At 26.7% G+C, this 21,727-nt stretch overlaps 1 protein-coding gene across 1 annotated transcript in view; it reads left to right on the top strand.

Annotated features, from left to right (window-relative positions):
- Positions 1-21,727, top strand: part of LOC107447570 (exonuclease mut-7 homolog) — a 34,160-nt gene that overhangs the window by 3,633 nt on the left and 8,800 nt on the right. Inside the window, exons 4-14 of the mRNA XM_087159249.1 lie at positions 5-147; positions 2,124-2,227; positions 3,783-3,856; positions 6,249-6,287; positions 6,372-6,529; positions 6,655-6,790; positions 7,839-7,900; positions 18,302-18,438; positions 19,484-19,593; positions 19,981-20,167; positions 20,635-20,768. Coding sequence (XP_087015375.1) covers positions 5-147; positions 2,124-2,227; positions 3,783-3,856; positions 6,249-6,287; positions 6,372-6,529; positions 6,655-6,790; positions 7,839-7,900; positions 18,302-18,438; positions 19,484-19,593; positions 19,981-20,167; positions 20,635-20,768 — 1,284 coding nt within the window. The remainder of the gene's footprint in view (positions 1-4; positions 148-2,123; positions 2,228-3,782; positions 3,857-6,248; positions 6,288-6,371; positions 6,530-6,654; positions 6,791-7,838; positions 7,901-18,301; positions 18,439-19,483; positions 19,594-19,980; positions 20,168-20,634; positions 20,769-21,727) is intronic.

Here is a 21,727-nt window from a genome sequence, read left to right as displayed (position 1 = left end):
TCAGTTTGCTTTTCCTGCATTTCTTCTTGATCGAGAAAACATTGTGAAGGATTACCTTCAAAAATGTCATCAAGTGCATCAATTGAGATTTGTAAAAACTTTAGATTCTCTTCATCAAAACCCAGTTGCAATTCATGATTTTGCCAGGTAAGTGTTCAGGATTTTGCCAAGTGCTTGTTATAATATATGTAATAATATGCCTTTAAAGGCTAGATAATTTAAGAGACTAAGGCTGATTCAACAAATAAGGCATTTTACGAAGTTATATAAAGTATTGAAAAAATTGTTCTCTGGAGTTTTGTATCGATTACATTGGTTGGGTTTCCATAGCAGGGATGTTAGGATTTGGCACAGATTATCTAACCATGCAAATATGAAAAAGCCACGAATTTTTGGTGCTCTATATTTTAAGGGGGTTCAGAAAAGGGAGGTGGTTGCAAGGATATTCTTATCTTAATGATTACTTCATTAAAATGATAAAATTTAGAGATTTTGATTCACTAAAAGGATGACTCCACTCTGACGCTGGGAATTTTTAGGACTATCTTAATGCGTACTTCATCTACGAATTATTGCCCATTAACTTCAGAAAATAATCTTTTACCTGGCATCTTGAATTTTTATGGCTCTTTGTAAGAGAACGATTCTATATCTTAAAATTGATAAGAAATATCTGTTTTAAGCTAATCATTTAATATAGAAAGATTCGTCTGAGACATTCTATATTACATTATTCTTCTAAATGGGTAAGTTATGTTTATGAAAAATATTCAGTTTCTAAATGCAATCTTTAATTGATAAATTAGCTCAAAGTTCTTATTATTCTTCTATTGACCTAGTGAGTTCGTATTGGCAATTACAAATCCTCCCAGAAGACACAGAAAAACTAGCATTTGCAACACACAATAGGTTGTACGAATGGTTACGTTTACCTTTTGGTTGGAAAAATGCCCCAAGCATTTTTCAAAGAATTATTTGTAGAATCCTTACTAAACATAAAATTAAATTTGCTGCAAATTATTTTGATGATATAATTAGTTTTTCAAACAGCTATTCTGAGCAATTAGATCATATTAAACAAATTTTTGATGTATGTAGACAAGAAAATAATCTTTTATCTGGCATCTTGACTTTTTATGGCTCTTTGTGAGAGAGCGATTTCTATATCTTAAAATTGATAAGAAACATTTGTTTTAAGCTTATCATTTGATATAGAAAGACTCAAATGAGGCATTCTATATTACAATATATATATGCTCTTTTTTATTTAAAAGCACTAAGCACAAGGCATGCATTAATAAAAATGTCAAAAAAAATTATTTATCATGAAATTAATTTTTATCTTTTCTTTTTAAGCAATTATTTTTTGTTTATCTTTTAAACATTTTGTATTTTTCTGTTAATTTTATAAATCAATTAAATATTTATTACACAAATATGCTTCCTCTTAAAACTCAATATTTTCTTTTTTTTTGGAATTTTTTAATTTTTATTTTAAACATGAATATAAATTTTTTTAATGCTTTATGAGTTATTAGTCCAATTTTTTGTCCTTTTTTAATTAACATATTTAATTGAACGAGCGTAAAAATAAACAAACCAAAAAGATATTTATTTATTCGCATACTTATGATAACTTGCTTCAGAACAGATAGCAAGAATTAGTGAAGGACAGCACAGAAATACATCCAGGGTTATTGTGAGATTCAAGCCTGTTATGTTTCAGAGTTTTGGCAGAAGGGCAATAATAGTCTTAAGCCAAAGGAATCCCAAGAATTTTTTTTTCTTTACCATGTTTCCTGACGTTCAAGGAAGTTAAAGAATTTACCAGGGCATTAAAATTATGGTTAGATATTTTGCAAAAGATATTCTTGACTTCTGGGTTATTTTCATGGCAGTGAGTATTAATACTTATGGTAGACACTGAGGCAAGAAGATGCTCTGTGAATGATAAAGAGTTTCTTAAAGAGTTAACTGAAAGTGTAATTGTAAAGAATATTTGCTGTTATCAATAAAATTTGGAAATTGCATTATTATAATAAAACCATATTTTTAATTGCCATTTGTATTAGTTACTTAAATATTTATGTTGGTTATATCAATAATTATTAATTAATTTTTAGATCACTCAAGATTGTTGGGCTAGAAAAAAACAAACCCTTCTATAATCCGAAGTGGATGAAAAAAAGGCTTCCAACATACATTGAATTCTTAAACATAGATATTAGTAAGTAATTTAAAATGGTATTAAAATATTTTTATAAATATGTTTATTTCCTATTTATATATAATTTTATTTTTATTTTTAAGCTATTTTGCAAGTTCTACGGTAAATTTTATTGTTAAAGTAAAACTAAATTGTTTTTAATGACAGCCTACTTAATTGCTCAACTGAAAGTTTGCTATAATTGTTAACCTGTCACATTGTAAATAAAAAATATTTATTTTTAAAGCCTTTTATTGGCTAAGAAGTCTCAGTTAATTTGTAAAATTAACTAAAGCTAATTTTTTTTCATTTAAATTTAATCTGAAAGTAAAAGCTAAATTTTTGTTTTATAAAACTCTCATTAGACCTATTTTGGTCTATGACTATAAAAAGTAGACATTAACAAGATCTGATGAATCCTATTTTAGTATTTTTGTGCAAGAGATTTTAAGATCTATTTCAGCAAGAGTGAGCGAAAATAATTGTTGGACGAAACCATACAATGCGAAATTTATAAATATTTTAATGACCCAAATATCATAACATTTATCAAGATTAATAGAAAAACTGGACTGCACATGTTTTCAAAATGCATAATTTAAACCTTATAAAAAGACTTGTTTTGGTAAAGCCGCAGGGAAGAAAAAAGGACTACCAAAACTGCAATTGAGAAGGATTTTGGAATCCTAAAAGTTATAAACTGGACAACCATTGTCAGCCAAAAGGTTCCTTAGAAATCTCTTAAAAGAAAACCTCGACCCACCCTAGGCTGTTGTGCTACCTGTGACTATGATGGATATTTCACTGTAATATATTATCTTTTTATATTTATTTTATTTATTTTTCTTATGTAGTTTATGAGCTATACATGATCAATATTATTCCAAATTATGAAGAATGATGATACAGTTCAAATGAGCAATATAAAAAATTACAGTATCATATTAAGTAATATTACAAGGTAGTACTATATTTTTAGAATGTTTGTTTTTGTTATAAATTTTCTTTCAACATTTTTAACTAAAACCATAAGCATCCTCCCCAGATGTGTTTACATTTGCATCAGGCCAGTATTAGATACTGAAGAGTCTTTGCTGCACTTTTTTTCAATATTTGTGGAAATAAGTTAGCTCCCAATAATACTTTAACTCCCTACTTTTCTGCCATTTGCATTGTTTTGCTCTTTATGTACTAAAACAATGCATATTCCTGACTTCTTACTTCAATTTTCTTTTTGAAGTAGCCTTTTTCTTACGGAAAATTTTGATGCGACCCTTTTTATCCAAAGATGTATGTAGCATAATATAAATATTGAAAGTGTTTATATTTTGAAAATTGAGACCATCTATTCTATGATCTTTTCAGGAATATTTATTGATTCAATTACTTCTGGGAATATTCCTCACAATTTTAATATTTTCATTTATTTTCCTAACTCAATAAAATTACTTATTTTTTTGTATTATGGGTATTGCATATTTAATAATTTTGCCATTTTACAAAGTGAAAAATGAAAATTGAATCTATATTTTTTTGCATATTATAAAAAAATAGTTTTTTTTTTTCTTTTAATTAGGAGAGTGTCCAAATGTCTATTTTTCACGTGTTCAAGGAGCAATGATGTATTTGATACGAAAAAGATACACTGATGTAAGAAATTTAATATTTTGCCAGTTTTTTCAAAACTTCAAATAAGCATTTTAATATTTTGTAAATTATGTGTATTTTGTATTTATTCTTTCTTGTTCATCAACAAATATTTGTTATATAATACATGTTTTTAATCCGTTTTTTACTTCTCTATTAGAATATTATTTTCTTTTTATTCAAATTTATTCATTCTAATCGTCACAGATTTTTATGATCATTCCATAAAAAAGTTCTACATTGTAAAATTATATATTTTAATTGATATAGACTTAATTGCTTTCATCTTCTGCAATTTATAGCAGGAAAAATATTTCTAATTTTTTTTTTTTTAATGTAAGTATTATAATATTTATATTAATACAAAGTATTAAAATAGTTAATAGAATTTTTATACAAGCTATAATTGGCCTTTAAACTATCATGTATTAGTGATTCTAAAAATTTTTCCATTTAAAAAATTTTTTAAAGTCATTATTCTTCCTATTCTTAAAATAATTTTTGAAATAGCTTCAACTTCTTAATATTCCATAATATAATCTTACCATAAATTAATATTAATTACATAATACTCCATGTTCATATTTTGCTATTATTAAGACTTTTTCCTCCTGAAAATTTATGATTTGACGTTCGAAACTGTTACAATTACTGACATTTTTCAACAAAAAAAATTTATTAAAATTTTAAACAATTAATAATTTTTTATCTATATACCTCAAATTGAAATCTTAAGATCTTTAGATATTAGTATATAAAGCTTTTAGATAAGGGTCTATTTTCTATTTACCCTCTGTGATTTCCCCTTTGCCAACAAAATGACTGTTTTGTGAGTGTTTTTTTTTTTTTTTTTTGTTTACTCACATAGTGGAAGTATGTGTTATTCATTCCTTCTCAACTATTTTTTAAAACTTTATTCCATTTACTCTCACTTTTAAAATTATTTTATATGATCAATATGATTGTATACCAATCCTTTTTACAATTTCTATAAACTCAGTATTTTTTTTATTTTATAACCAGCATTGAACAACTAACCCAATTATGAGTTTATGACTATCAAAGGTCAACTCCTTAGTATTGTAATTTTAAAAGAGACCCAGAAGATAAGGGGATTTCTTGGATCCAGCATTAGGTCAAACTAGGCTACGGCTATAACTTTTTGATAGAACTAACCCACATTTGTGTTACATGAAAAGGAAAATCATAAACCTACCACTGTTAGCCCAAAAACAAGGGGACTCTAACCTATTATTTGTCGTCCATTGAGAATAGTTTACATCAGCTCTGTGGTTAGTGCTAGCTGAGAGTCGAATTCGTATTAACCAGTCATCATTGGGATTCGAACCTTGATGACCTCATTGGAAGTTAAATACTCTATCCCCTAAGCCACTGGGACTCTAAGCTCTGTTGGGTTTTTTTTAAATTTTTTAATGCATTAGTCTTAAAATTAAGATCTGTAAAACATGTCACTTGCACAAAACTCAGTAACATTTTATCAACTTTGGCCTTGTTTTGTCAAATTTTATATGGAGTAACTCAAATGATGTGTCACAATGGTCAATATGCGCTAGTTGTTTCAGCTCCAAATCTTTTGAATGGTGATTGTTTTCCTATTAAGCAAATCTAGGTTTTTTATTGGATTTTGATGAAATAATATTTGTATATTATTATACACTTATTTGTGCCAAGTTTATTGAAATACCAAGTCAATTGAATCAACCAAGTTGTCACTTGTATTCACAATAATAAATAATTTTATTTTTTGAATGCAAGCAATAGTGTAATAAATATTACCAACCCACCTTAGCCATCAACTTTTTATGTTTGTGATCACTCACAATCAAAATGAAAATTAATTTTTGCATATCATTCTTTTATCTGCTTTTTTGCCTTTTTTCTAAAATTAATATAATTCCATTCTTTATTTTCTCTGCATAATTTTAAAAAGATAATACATTTATGTTGTTTTCATTTCTCATTCAAAATTCCATAAATAGTCCATGCAACAAACCTTTCTGACAACATAACTTCTTTCCCTAGTGGTAGTTGTCACATTATTTTTTTTTTCTTCATATTTATACATCTGATAAATGAAAATTTGTACTAAACATTTTTTGATCTGCATTACTTAATATATTTTCCACCCAGTCAATTGTTTTATCTGATTTTAATATAATTAAAGGTTTATTTTTGCAATTTGATTCAATTTTCCTTTTATTGTTTCTTAAAAATTCAAAGGAATCATGAATTAAGTTACTTAATAATAACTGAAATAGCATATTTTTTCCATTTAATCTAATTCTAATTTGTAAATTTTTGAATTTCTAATTTGAAATTTTTTTCTTGATTGCAATGTTGTTTAGTATAATATCCATGAAACATATTTTTATAGGAAGCTATTGAGCCAGAAGCATTTTTTGAACTTATTGTGGTAAGTTAAATTAAGTTTTTTATATTGCGCTGAGTGTTTATTATTTCCTATAATAATCATTTAATCAGAAAAAACTTATTTCAGGACTTATTAGCTGATCATTATTTTCTTCAAAGGGAATTATTGATAAAATTAGTCTGCATTAATGAAAGTGCTGATGCTTTTATGCTAGCAAAAGCTTTCAACTTGAATAAAAATCAACTGCCTGATTGTTTAAGAGCACTTCCTCCTCCATCTGATGAGTAAGATTTTTGACATAGTTGAAAAATTTACAAGTTTTTTTTTATTATTATTATACAAGAAAAAAAAAGTGAACTTGGTAAATGATGAAATTGTTTCAATAATATTTCTGCAACTTTTTTAACAGGTTTGTTTCACTGTATTATAATGGTCCTCAACTAAAGAATCCTGAAGATTACTTACCATTACGTCTAAATTTTTCTGATGTTAAATTTGTTGATAGCCTAGAAAATTATTTTGAAGCTGTTGCTGATATAAGCGAAGTAAGAATCAATTGTTCTTCAAACAATTCCTTTTTAAAATATAAGGTGAATGCCTGGGATTGTGCTGTATAGGACACTGCGTTGGTCAATTCTAGAATGTTTTTAGGAGAAAAAAACAACTTTAAACCCAAATTTATTCAAAGTCTTAGCGATTTGAGGGATTGATTTTTCGAGAATAAGATAAAACAATCAAATTATTAATGTTTGAATTCGTTTTTTTTTCTTCTTTATTTACATGTTATTGAGTTTTCTCTAATATTTCATGATATTACTTTTTATATTGAATAACTGAAATCATGAATAAGAGGTAACTTAAAGAGATTTAAACTTAATATTATAGTAAAAATACCTCAAATTTTTACTTTTAATTTTCTGTAATTTTAAAGTAACTTTCTAGCTTATTGTCAATTATTTTAGCAAAAATGTTTCTAAACAGACTAGTTATTTATATTGTTGAGGAAAAAAACAATTATGTAATACTTTTATGTGTGTATACCAGTGGATCCCTGAGTGAGCATTGTAGTGCCCAGGTTGGGAAAGGCAATATTAATTTAAATATTATTAATGTAAAAATGCTGTGTTATTTAAAAGTATTTTTCAAAATGTTTGAATTGGGCTATCGGCATGCACTGTTTCTCAAGCAGTAACTAAGTGTCATTACTTGTGGTGTTTTAGTACAAATTGCTCACCTGGAGAAGAATTGGCTCTTAATTTTATAATGATATTATACTCGAAGAGAAGTAAACTATTAAAAGAGTTAATCAAGATAGCGATTGGTTGATTTACCAATAAATTATATGTTCAAATCATTATCTTCCAATTTGCTGTCTGTATTTTAATAGGGTATTACATTGCTCTGCTTGCACCTCTAGGTCTTTTCTAGTTTCAAGCCATGGGCTTATAAATTGTCACAAGGCACTTCCAGCAGTCTGAGATTCAGAAAGCGAAGGGGGTGTTAATTATTATAATTTGAGAACTTTTGAAATGTGTTAATAATTGCAAGTATTACTATTTGTGTGTAATATATTTTCAATTTCATTTTATGTAGAACTATGATGTTGTTGGAATTGATGCAGAATGGAAGCCAAACTTAGGCATAAAAGATACCAAGTATGTCTCCAAATTTTATGTTAAATTTATGACATTGTTTTTATGTATTTGTTGGTTTTAGCTATATACAGTCAATTCAGGGTAACTTGATTTTTTTTTATGAGGTCCTTACCTTTTTTTTTCTTCAATTATGTTGATTCTCCAAAATGTTAATTCTTCTGGCGTCACCTCTCTCTCTATGTTTCTCTCTTCAAGGAGCAGGTGCACTTGGAATGATGCTACCTAATATGTCAAGGTACTCAGACAAAATGTATGCTTTCCCCCATCTGCTTTAATCTGTGGTTAAAAGGGGAGATTATTGGTCTATGTGGTCAAGGAGGGTTAACACATGATTTGATGGATGAATTGTGTTTTGTGATTCACTTTACTGAAAGTCATTGAACCGTATGCAGCTTTACTCTTTTCTTTGAAATTTCAAATGAGCTTTCAGGTTATATTACACTTTTTCTTGTCCTTTGATTCTGGACAATTATAGAGTTAAAATATAACATCTAAGAGGGTTTTCAAATATTCCCTGTACTGAATAGATTCTTCCCATTGATAACTTTCCCTTCCTGGTTGTGATTTCTATTATTTCCATGATACATTTGATGATTTGTCCCTCTGAAGTTTAAAAAAAATGTATGTTCTTTTTAAATTTTCTCATTTCCGAATTCGAATAGGAATGTATGAAAATTGCTTTATATTATAACAAGTTCATTGATATACATGTTAGTAATTAATAGTGCTTTAATAATGCTAGATGGGAAAATAACTGCAATTTTTGATAGATATTATTTATTTAATTCACGTATTCTTTCTATTTTCTTTCAAATTAAGTAAAAAACTGCTTTTGTTAAACGCTACTGTTTCAAAAATGGATATCGTTAGAAAACTTAAAAAATTTTAGTGTCTTTAATAATAAAATTACGTAAAAGTAACAGAATTTAGATATACAAAAATAAACATATTTTTTTAGAAATGCTTGGTTTTATTGATTAAATCTAATTAATATATAGCAAAATGTTTCTTATAAAATTCAACTATTTGCACCAAATTTGTAACAAATAACATCTGAGAAACACAATGGTAAATTACACATTAAACTAACAGCTATATTTTTTTCAGCATATAAAATATAGTATACTTGCAAAATCGGAAAAATATGATAGAAGGAATTTATAACTTTCTCTTCCTAACCGTTAGATAAAAATTTTTGTTTTGCTTTGACATAAAAAAGAGTGCTACAATTATGCTTTATTCAAAGTGCACACCTTTTATATGCCAATTAAATGGTATAAAAAATAATTACACAAGAAAATAAGATTTTTTCAAAATTTTAAGTAGTAAGTAAAAAAAAATATTGGATATTTTTTAGTTTATATTTTATTTTTAAAAGTAGGATGTGTCTTTTTTTTCTTTATAGTGCGTAGCTTTGCTGCAGAAAAAGAATCTAAATAAGCAGGAAAATTTATTGAAAATATATAATATTGCATTCTTTTGAATTCCATCGTTTCGTCTCTCTTTAAGGTTAAAAGAAAAGAAATGAATGACTTAGGAGCTATAGGATTTCAACAAGCTGGAGAACTTTCAAGTTCTTTCGTCGAACGTCATCAAACTAGTTACTCGTTCCATTTAGAATGGATAAGGGTGGGATTTTTTTGAAGGGGGGGGGGAAGAGAAAAGACTGAAACTACTAGATATATACTGATCTTCTTGGCTGTGTATTGCTTATTTCAATTTTAAAACAGTCTCTTTCAAGACTTAACGAAAATCATTTTATTGAACAAATTTAATGACAAAATAATTTTATTTAATTATTTATATGATTTCAAGTTTTCATTATTTTACTTAATTTTAATTTTTTTATTTAGCAGTTTTCCAAACTAAATTTTTTCATTTTTTTTAATTAACTTTCTTAATGGATTCTGACGAATACTATGACTCTGAACCGTCTTTTTTGGAAGACGAAAAGACAGAACCAAAACTTGATGATCTAATATGGTGTAAACTAGATTAAAGTGATCCTACACCACCCATTACAAAGTACCAATTCACTGGAAAACCTGGTGTAAAGACTCCTATTTATACTTATACTCCTTTGAAGTATTTCAGTATTTTCCTCGATGACAACATAGTCAGCTATATTGCCATGGAAACAAATCGGTATGCAGAAAATTACAATGTGACTAATGATTTAACACCAAGTTCGAGAGTGGAAGACTGGAAGGAAACAAACTCAAGTGAAAATCGACTTTTGTTTGCCCTAATTCTCGTGATGGGTGTAATAAAAAAGCCTGTGCATAAATGGTATTGGTCCACAAAGTTGCTCATATCAGCACCTTATATAGGACAGACAATGTAAAAAAATATATATTCTTTTCTGTTGAAATTTCTACATTTTGTGAACAATATTTCATGTAATTCTGACAAACATCCACAACCAGAATTGTTGAAAATATATGAAGTATATAAGTTCATAAATGATAAATTTGAAACTGTGTATGTGCCTGAAAGGGATATTGCAATCAATTGTTACTGTTGTATGAAGGAAGAGTATTTTAAAATGTATCTTCCAAAGTAAAGACGAAGATTTAGAATAAAATTCTACCAGTTGTGTGAGTCAAGCATTGGCTACATCTGTAGTAGAGATATTCACACAGTCAACTACTAATATTGTTCTAACTTTGATAAAAGATCTCTTAAAAAAAGGATATTGTGTAACATTAGACAATTTCTGCACTTCTATTAAACTCATAGAGTACCTTCTGAACAAGCAGACTGATGTATATGGAACTATGAGAATAAACCCTAGTGGAATACCCCAAGAGATGAAAAGTACAAAACTGAAAGGAGGCGGAATTATTGGATACTGAATTGGCAAAATCAGTGTTTTTAAATACATTGACAAAAAAACCTATCTTGTTGTTAGCACAATCCACAAAATTAAAAAAAAAACAGTGTAGCTATTGGAAAAAATCATTAAGAAAACCAAATTAGACTGCAATTTAACGATGGGAGGGGTTGATATGCAGACCAATATATGTCATTTGAAAAAATACTACGATGTGTGTCAACAAAAAAAAATGCTATGTGAACAAATTTTAAACCAATATGCGTGGAACTCTTGTGTATTATACAAAAAAAAACGGTGGATCTTTAAGTAATTTGAATTAATTAAGAGCGTACTCAAAGCATATGGTGAAGTGAAAATGGCTTCTATACCTAACTATGCTGGCTGTCTTTTGAGCAGACATTTTCCTTCCTACGTATAAGTAATGGAAAGGGGGGGAAACGACACACGTGCTTTATGTGCACTAAAAAATTTGACTCAAATGGACAACGAGTTCAGAAAGAATCTCGATTTCAATGTAAACTGTGCAATGTTACATAGTGTGTTGCTCCTTGTTTTAAAATATACCATATTGTTGAGAATTTGTAATTTTTACACATGTTTAAAACATAATACAATTGATATTTTAATTAAAATTGACGTACTTTTAACATTTTCTCATTTAAAAAAACTGAAAATATATATTATTCTTGCATATTTTTGTTAACATTTTATAAATACTACATAATATTTATCTGAATAAACCATGCTTTTTAAAAATGAATTTAATCAAGTTGTTATATTTTGTATTGGTTTCTAGGTTATCAATATAATTTTATCTTTTTCCCTATTTTTTTTTAGCCTTTTTATTTTTGAATTATTACTAATGCATTTAAGCTGATCAAGTTTAAACAAAGTTAAAAATAAAGTTTATGAGATATTTAGCTGCAAATGTTCAAGAAAATTAAAACTTTTCGCTCTACTTCTGTCACATATCAACTAATTAAAAGATGACATTTTCTAAAGAAAAAAACATTCTAAGCATTATGTTACGCTATGATTGCAATTTTTATATGCTAGTAAATATTTAAATTATTAAAATTTATTATGTTTAATAACTTCAGTAACTTTCAAAACTTTTATTAGCTTTTAAATAATGTATTCACCTTGTTATCAACGGTCTTTCAATGCCAGATCAAAAAATTTATTTATGGTTTTTAAAACTAACGAGTATTAAATGAATCAAAACGTCATTACTTTCTGGTTCTCCTTATATTTACTGATATTATAATTAAAACTTCAGAAGCATATCCTAAATAAAATAAAATAAAAAGTTTTTTAAAAATTCAAGTTATGAAAAATCTACCTGTTTGGTTTGACTTTTATATCATCAAAACTCTGGTTTACATCCTTGAGTTTACTTAGACTCTTTACCTGGGCTTCAAATGTATATAATGATAGCAATGAAGAATTTCCGTTAAAACAAATTGAATAAAAAAAAATTATTAAAAAAATTCATTTAACAATCGAATTTAATTTAAAAAAAATAAAACTTTTTTTAAGTGAAAAAAAACTTGTTTGTAAATGTTCCTACTAATAAAATATGCAATTTTTTTAACATGTTACGGGAATTTTCATAACAAATACTTAAATAAAATCTGTTGTACTTTAAATAAATAATTTTATTTAGATCATAATTTGAGTGGCATAAAATATTTCCATTTCTTTTGATTATTTCTTTGGTTGGAAAAGAATGTTTGGTTCATTAAAATTTATTTAGTTACAGGAATTTTAATAGCTTGTAAATGTTTTTATAATTTATTAAGGGAATTAGAATTTATAATTAAATTTATTAATTGTTACTTGAGCATGATGCATTTATCTGTTCACATGTATGAGAAATGTATTTACTGGCAAAAGGAACTTCGATTTTTTCTCTGTTCATGAAATTTTTTTAATATTGTTAAACTAAAGCACAAATAAAATTTATGTTTTAAGTGATGAGATTTTCAGAAAGAGGCCGAGAAGGTTCTTAACACTACAGAAACAAGAGAGAGACAGAGTTTTTAGAGTTGCCAAATTAAAAAATTTGAGCAAAATATTTTTTTTTAAAAACAACGATTAAATAATTTAAGAAATTAGTTAAAAGATATAGAAAATCAATTAATACTATTAAAAATTCATTAAATATTACATTGGTATTTAAAAAGGAAATAATTTGCAGCAATTTATTTGATTTTATTGAAATATAGTTCATTTGATATTTTTAAAGTACGAAATGATTCAAATTATTCAAAGATAATTTGAAGATAGTTGAAAGATAATTTGAAGATTAGCTTAATTTGTTAAGCTATAATAAATTAAGCTGTAAATATTAAAAATAAAAATTCATTCTTTCAAAAATTTTGGAAATCATACAAATAATAGTTTGTGAAAAACAAACTTTTGGTTTGAGTGAGGGGGTACAAATATCAAAAACTGCAAACTATTCACATTTATTCAAACACAAATCCTCTAATACACTGAGTGATTTTTGATGGCAGCTTATACACCTCTCAATTTGTGAATGGTAGGAGTTTCTAGAGGAAGGAAATATTCTGGTTGAGAAAAACTCTGGTTCGCCGTTCCAGAGGCAGAACATAAAGACAAAAATGCTCATGCAATCTGCTTGTAGTATAGAAAACATGCCCAAGATACACCGGGCTTGACGTTTAGAGGGTAATTGATAGCTGACAGAATGGCAAAAAATTATCTCAGAACACTGCAATAAAAATGAAATTTGCACACTCTCCACAAATTAAAAAAAAATGCAGATTAAATCAGTATGGAGAAAGAAGTAACAAGGAAAAATGAGCAGGTAGTTTCCTTTTGTTCATGTTGTTTTTGTTAACAACACTGCAATGGAGTGAAGGAGTACAATGTACAGTCGGCAAAAAAAAAAAGATATCACCCTGAATAACTTTCGTTCTAATGATCGGATTTTCACGAACTAAGTGTTAATCTTAATGGTTCCTGGGGGTGACCTCAAATATGCTAATTAATTAGTGCTAACTATTAATTAAGTTACGAAATCAGACACAAAAACGTACTTTCTCTGAATAAACATATATTTTTTCTTACATATTTGGATTCTTAACCTTCAAAATATAGGGGGTAGCCGCAATCTGGGAAATATGGTCCCCATAGTTTGGTCAGGAGAGCGATCCAAAGTTCGTACCCCTTAATGTTAATTTCACTTTTTACGTTTTTATTCATATTTTAAAAACTAATAAAGCAATTCGAAGAAAATTTCACCCAGTCATAAAACTCATTTACCCAAAGATAATTTCACGAAAAAAATAATTTTTAATAATTGTTAATTATTTTTTATTATTTAATTAAATTAAGGATGAAAAATTTTTGAATTATAAGGTATGAATTTTTTTATACCATATTAATCTACATATTTTTCAATTGAAAAATCTAAAGTTTCAACTGTTTTTATTTATTAGAAGCTGAGAAAAATTAAAATTAATTATTTTTAAAAAAATAATTTGGCGACAATGAAGAAATGATTAAATGGAGCGATTAATATTAAAATGTGATAAACTTGCGAGGAACTTGACTTCGCGCGCTTAGCATAAAATTTCATTCATATTTTTTTCGCTAATAATCGTTTGCTTATCTTTTCATTTTTATTTTTTTAAGCTATAAAATACGATGTTTCTTCTTTAGTCGTCTAAAATTCTATTTGCAATTTAGTAAAGAAATTTGAATAAAACATTTTATTGAATAAAATACATTTTATTCAGAGAATGTGGAGTTTTATAAAAGCATGCTTCTGATAGAATATGATTATACAACAGATTGTGCTTCTTTAATGTGATTTTTTTTTTCTCAATAACTGATAAAATTTCAATAATATACATACGAATGAATAAATTTGGAATAAAATATTCATCAATTTCTTGAATATATATTTTATAAATATTAATAAAAATACGCAGTCAAAATTTTTAAGCATCTCTCACAACATCGCAAATTTCTCAAAATCTTATAGGGTAAACTAAACAGTGAAGGAATACTTAAGCTTAGCTTGTCTTTAAAAAAAAATCATAAAAATTTCAAAATTTGTAATTTTAGCTAAATGACGTATTTGTTATTAAATGCATGTCGACATATTTGTTATTAAATGCAAATTATGTAAAAAAAATTTAGATAACTTACATAATATTGTTTTAAGCTTTTGGTGGTTTAAATAATAAGTAGTAAGATAACCAAGTGAAGGAACAGTTCTTAAATTGAATGAACACTAAATTTTCCAGTGAATGAACACTTAATTTTGAGAATGTTTGATGCTCGTTAGGAATCCTTAGGCCACACAGATATCTGTCGCCCTGTAGATGCCTGAATTGACTGATGTTAACACAGGCGGGCATTAGGAAAAAAAAATCTTTTAAGTTTTCGTGCCCCCATTTCAGTATCTTAAGGGCCTTACGAGCTCTGTTTAAAAAGAGAGTATCATATCATATATATATATATATATATATATATATATATATAACAAAAATAATTATAGTAGCAGTATTTGGTGGTAAATGCAGCTTATCGTAATTGAAGAATATGCTGTGCGACATTTTATGGTGAATTTGCGAACGTAAGTTTCAGAATGTATCGAAACATGTGGATGCTATTTGCTAATCATCTTTATCCAAAGAAAACCATGTAACGTAAATATCTAGCAAAATGAAGAAATTTTTTAAACAATGAATCATACAATATGCAACATATTATTTCAATATCTTATTCTTAAACATAACATATTTCAATCTTTTTAAAATGCCACTGAACATTCAGCAATTCATTGAGTTATAGAAAAAAGAAATCGTAAATTACAGAAAACCTTGTGAATGTGCATTAGAATTACTATACAATCTACATTTTATTTTTCATGCACTTTTTTTTTCTTCAAACTTTCATGCCTAGAAGACTCGATTAAAGCTGTAAAAATCATTATCCCTAAAATTTTGTATATAGCTATTATAAGTTATGTTAATTTGATTTTAGTATGAAATCCTCGAATAAACATAGCAAAAATAGCATAATCTAAATAATATCAGATAAAAAGTTCATGTATTTAAATTCTGAAAACTTATAAATCGATTCAAATTTTCTTTTCAAAAGAGATTAAAATAATTTTTTTTTTTATTTATTTATTTATTTTTTTTTTGCTTTTTGGACATAAATGAACTTAAAAATTGTCTATTGCCTAGAAACTTCGAGGTGTTTTCTATTAACTATTAATTAAACCTCTCAGAGCAATCACAAAACATTATTTCAATTTTTTTACAGTCAGAAATTGGTTGCCTAGCAACCTAGTAAAATTAAGCGTTTCTCTTTTGAATCAGTCAAGGGTTATCTTAAAATATTTATTTGCGCAGGCGACTTTTTTTGGCGGTTTTCTGGACTATCGCCAAATATATAAACCTTTATTGCAACCCAATTTACGACCCAATTGTTTTAAAATTTTGTCTACCCCCCCTAATTCAAGTGTCTAGATTCCAAATATGTAAAAAAAAATATATGTTTATTCAGAGAAAGTACGTTTTTGTGTCTGATTTCGTAACTTAATTAATAGTTAGCACTAATTAATTAGCATATTTGAGGTCACCCCCAGGAACCATTAAGATTGACACTTAGTTCGTGAAAATCGGATCATTAGAACGAAAGTTATTCAGGGTGATATCTTTTTTTTTTTGCGGACTGTACAGTGCATGAAATAAAAAATTTGCATCTTAATAACTATTGAACTATTGGTTGTATTTTCACGTACTAAAATTTAATCTTAGTGATTTGAGAGACTAAACTTATACTAAAAATACCAATGTTTTAAATTACAAAATCAGACACAAAAATATATTTTATTTGAAATTGGATAATTTTGATTTCTGATGAATTTCAAGTCTTTGAATTTAAAAATATTTGTAATAGCAGCAATCTGGAAAATATAATCCCAACAGTCTAGACAGGAAAGTGGCCAGAAAATATTATTTTGAAGTGTATTTAGCCATCTCTTTTGTAATTTTATATCTTTAATTCTCCAGAACTATTTGACCGACTCCTTTCAAATTTTAGATTTTATCTTTTAAAGTTAAGTAAGTAGATTAAATTTGTATAAAAAGTTATATGCATTTTAAAATATTTTTGATTATTAATATATTAAATAATAAAAAAATTACTGCTTGTGAATAAACAAGTTTTATCAATTTTTTGGAAAACTTTTTTCATTTGCTTCATCAATTCTGGAGTCATGGGGAAATACAAGAAATGAAAACAATATTAAAGGAACCAAACTTTGATTACTTTCTTGCCTAAACTATTTGGACCATATTTCTTTCCAGATTGCAGCTATATACTTAGAAGGTTAAGAATCCAAAGCCACCGTGAGAGAAAAAAAATTTGGAAAAATTATGTTTTTGTATCTGATTTTGTAACCTAAAGTATTGTCTGCTCAAATTAATTAGTATAGTTAAGGGTTGGTGCTAGAATCATTAAGTTTGAGTCCTGGTACTTGAAAACCGAATTATTAGATCAAAGGTTATTAGGAAGTTCACATTTAGTTACTGTGGTTGTGTTTGATCTTTCTGTGCTCAGATTTGCTAATAATGTTGTGTGCAAGAACTATTTATCTTCAAAAAATATTTACAAAAACTCTTAACTTGCAATTTAAGGTAAATCTAATTAATAATGCAAAAAGTTTATGTTTTCTGTTACATAGCTTAGAAGTTTTGCAATATAATTAATTACCCACTTATCTATAAAATATTTGATATTTATTATGATTTAAAAGTATGAAACTGAAACTAATAGTAAGTCTGTCATATTCAAGTTATCACAAATTGACTGTATTTCTTTAAGATGTAATAATGAATGCTATTTATTATTTCAGTTTACAAATGATATATGATGTTTAATTATTGTTTTATAACTCTTTAAAAAACGTAGTGTAGGGGAAGTCTTGGTTTATTTGTATTTTTACCAATTCACATCATCAATGAAAAGCCAGAAATAATCTGACTCTAAATATTTATTGAAAAGGGCAAAACAGATATAAAATAAAACAAGAATAAAAAAATACAAGAATTTGAAAGAGGGGGTTTTGAGCTCGAATTAAACGTCCGTACTTTACGGCGGTTCCTGGCAGACTGTCTTAGTTCACCGCCAGAGGCGCTGTAGTGGGGGAAAGAGAAAAGTTTGTCACAATAGCACGTTATCCTTGCTAATTTAAAAATTGACAAAATATTCCAACTATTGTATAATATTAAAGTTTGCTATTGCATCTTAATTGAATGTTTGATTGCTCATTGCCTATATTTAATTGAATTAACACCAATTTTTGAAGAAGAAGAAGAATATTATTGATGATATAAAACAAATTTAAGCATACTCTGACTTTTAATTTTAAACTGAATTAATTTTTATGACAATAATTAAATGTTTATATAAACAGTAAATATCTTTAAAGTGAACTTTAGTTTTATATAAATTTATTTCAAAGTATATTATGACACCATTGTTATCACTTAATAATTGTTATAAATCTTTTTTAGGTTAGCATTACTTCAAATTGCAGTGTGGGATGTAGTTTATCTTTTTGATATCCAAACTTTAACGACAATTCTTGAAGTGACTCATTGGAGCTTTATTTTAGAGAAACTCTTTTTCAATAAAGAAATTCTTAAATTAGGTATTTCTGGAGCATTATAAATTTAAGTAACGATTGAGCTTTTTTTCTCTAACCTTCAGTTTGTAATGTTTCAGTTTGTTAAACTATAGTTTGCCAGAAGAAGCCATTCTGCAACAATCTGCTTGAATGCCATTAAACCTCTTCATTCAGTCAATGATAGTGTTACTGAAAACATTACAAATTCTATGATAAAACTATTTCATAACAAAAAAAATATTTGAAATCAGTATTTATTGCAAAAAAGAAAAAAAAACTCTCATTTTTCCCTAATGCTGAGAATTTACTGTTTGAATTTTTTGCAATGTCATTGAACTCTGCACTCACTTAATGATTTTGTTTTATGCTCTTGTTTAGAAATTAATTTAAAAAAACTATTAAGCCAATATTTTCACTAAACCAGCTATTATAAAACAGAGTTTGAATGATGAATCAAATGAATAGCAAACGAGAATTGCCGACAATGTAGTTTTAAAAAAAAAAAAAAAAAAACGGTATTTGTTAATATACTCTGTCCTTTTTTTAAAAAAAGGACAAGTAGTCAGACTAATGAGTAAAAAATTGAGGAATGACACTCATTGTGTAATGCAGATTATTCATTCTGTTCTCCGAATTCTGACAGATTGCTAAGTAGAAAAATCTAGCCCCCCTTCCCCCCCCCCAAAAAAAATATCTGAAATACTTGATTTAGAAATTTGTATATGAGTTATTAACTGCAAAAGTGCATTTCAATTAAATTGCAGAGATATTTTCTCTCTTTTTGCTTAACTAATTGAGTATTTTAAATGTCTAAAAATATTCCTTCATCTGCTGTTTTACTTGCCAAAAAACATTTTTTCCCATGTCAATCAATTAAAAAGTTTGTATCAAAAAGAAATTTCTGAACAAACTTGTCTCAAAGCAAATTTCTTTATCAGTTAAGCACTCTTCTATATACCCTATATAGACTGAATAAAAGCAAGTCTAGTGTAGTTTTTTGTTTTGTTATTTTTGCAGCTATCTTTAAAAGTGATGTATTAATTACATTTATTTAATTAATTTTTTCTAGGTTATGGTCTTGACAATGATATAAAAGAGTTTTTGAAAGTTATATACTGCGAAAAACAAACTTACTCTAAATGTACCCGTTTAGTGGATTTGCAGATTGTATTTGAGAAGGTTAGTATATATGTTGTTTTGTAAATAAATCAAAAATATAATTATTAAGTATTTTTATTGGTCAATATTTTTACTTATTATTAAACTATTTATTGAAATGAAATTAAAATATATTAATTTAAAAATTGTGGTGATAAACCATAAATGTTGATGCCAAGCAAAAATTAATGATAAATTTTAATTGTGAATAATGCAATTAAAAATCTGTTCAGAGTCTGTAGAAAGATTTAAAAAGAGTCTCATGAAAATGATTTTTAAGAAAATATGTAATTAATATTTTCTCAAATACTTTTACATTTTTAATATTTTTTCAATGCTGATCAGTGCAGCTCTTATAAGTTATAAACTTTATTTTACCTTTGTTATATATATATATATATACTTTAGTTGAAACTACACTATCCAGATGTTATTAATGAAATGGAAATAATTGAAACTTCAGTGGTTGATGAAAATGAATCAAAAGGTCTAAGTCAACTTTGTAAAGTAATGCTGGGCAAACCTTTGAATAAAGGTGAACAGTTTTCTAATTGGGAACGTCGTCCATTAAGAAGGAGCCAAATGACTTATGCTGGTGCGTATTTTTTGCTATAAAAATGTGATGTGTGCTAATTATCAATGTTCTTTAAACATTTTGCGTGTTGAATTTTTCTTAAATTTCTATTTGTTTAAGATTGATATAAAATAGATTTTAATGTTGAGTACAAAATAAACTTTGAGATTGGGTACAAAATAAACTTTGAGGTAGAATACAAAATGTAACTGATTTAAGATGCATTATTTATTTTAAAAACATTCCTGAAGAAACATACATTTAACAATATTTATATCTTAATTTTTAATAAAGTGAGATTTATTTATATTTTAAACTAAATATTAAATTTTTAATATTGAAGCATAGAAAGGGTTTTAACATTTTTGCAATGAGAAAATACTTAATATTTTAATGTTAGATTGAATGAATTATTGACTCTTGAAAAGAAGTTTTGATTTTGTGAGCTTGAAGTTTTACTTTTGTGAATTTAAATATTATTGTTTCAGCTCTTGATGCTTTTTGTGTTCTGATGATTTATGAAAAGCTGTATCATATTTTGGAAAGCCTAAATTTGACTTTAGACAAATTGATTAGTATGAAAGCTCCTACACCTAAGGAAAAAAATAAAAGTCCTGCGGAAGTAAGCATCAATTTCATATTTTTATTCCTTAAGCAATCAGTGTTTTAAGGCCTCTTAATTAGAAAATATCATTATAACTAGCATTTTTTTTTTGCTTAAAATAGTTAGATTTATAAAATTTTATAATTAATATGTTTATACACATATATGAGGGCTCAAAATTTCAATTAAGGTACTATCCAGACTAAAATTTTTGCTCATTATTATTTTCATGGAAAATATTTAAAAAAAATTTATGTTAGCAAATGTAATATAAAGAATGTTTTGGTCAATCTAAAGTAGCATATATATATATATGAAAAGCTTAACTTTTACTTAATAATCTTAAATTCTTTATTTTTCTTTAAAATTTTCTTGTTTTCTTAATTCTCTCTTATCTATACGTATATTTATATAAAATTTTCTAATTGTATTTCTTCGAAAAAAATTCTTTGTTGAAAATTAGTGGAAAAAAAACTGCTGTATTTATCGATATATAAATTGACTCCCAATCTTTAATTTTGGGCTATCAGATTTCTGGTATATTGGGTGCATAAGTTGATTACTGAAAAAAGATCAAGTACAAAAATTTCTATTTTATTGTAAAATCTCTTAAAAAGTGTGGAATTTCAAATTCTTGCATAGGAGAGAAGATAATTTTTTGTGGAATGCAGCAAATGAAGATGAAGTAGAATTCATTGCAGAGTGGATTTCGTTAGACAACATCTCTAACATTGCTGAAGCCGACTAACAGGATGTTCTAGAGATTTGAAATTTGTAGCTTTATATTATATTTTAAAATTTTTCATTGTGTTGTAGTAGAAACTATTATGAGAAAAAATACAAAATTAACTTTATACAACATATTAGAAATAGTTTTCTAAAGGGACAAATTGATACTGAGTTATTCATATCTATCTCATTGTTTACAATGCATTGATATTTCATGTTCAACATATGTCCAATTTTATCACTGGTGT

The sequence above is a fragment of the Parasteatoda tepidariorum genome, chromosome 3, assembly GCF_982258835.1.
Source record: "Parasteatoda tepidariorum strain Cologne lab strain chromosome 3, Ptep-v5.0, whole genome shotgun sequence".
Taxonomy (NCBI): Eukaryota; Metazoa; Arthropoda; class Arachnida; order Araneae; family Theridiidae; genus Parasteatoda; species Parasteatoda tepidariorum.
This window is presented reverse-complemented; position numbering and strand designations above follow the sequence as displayed.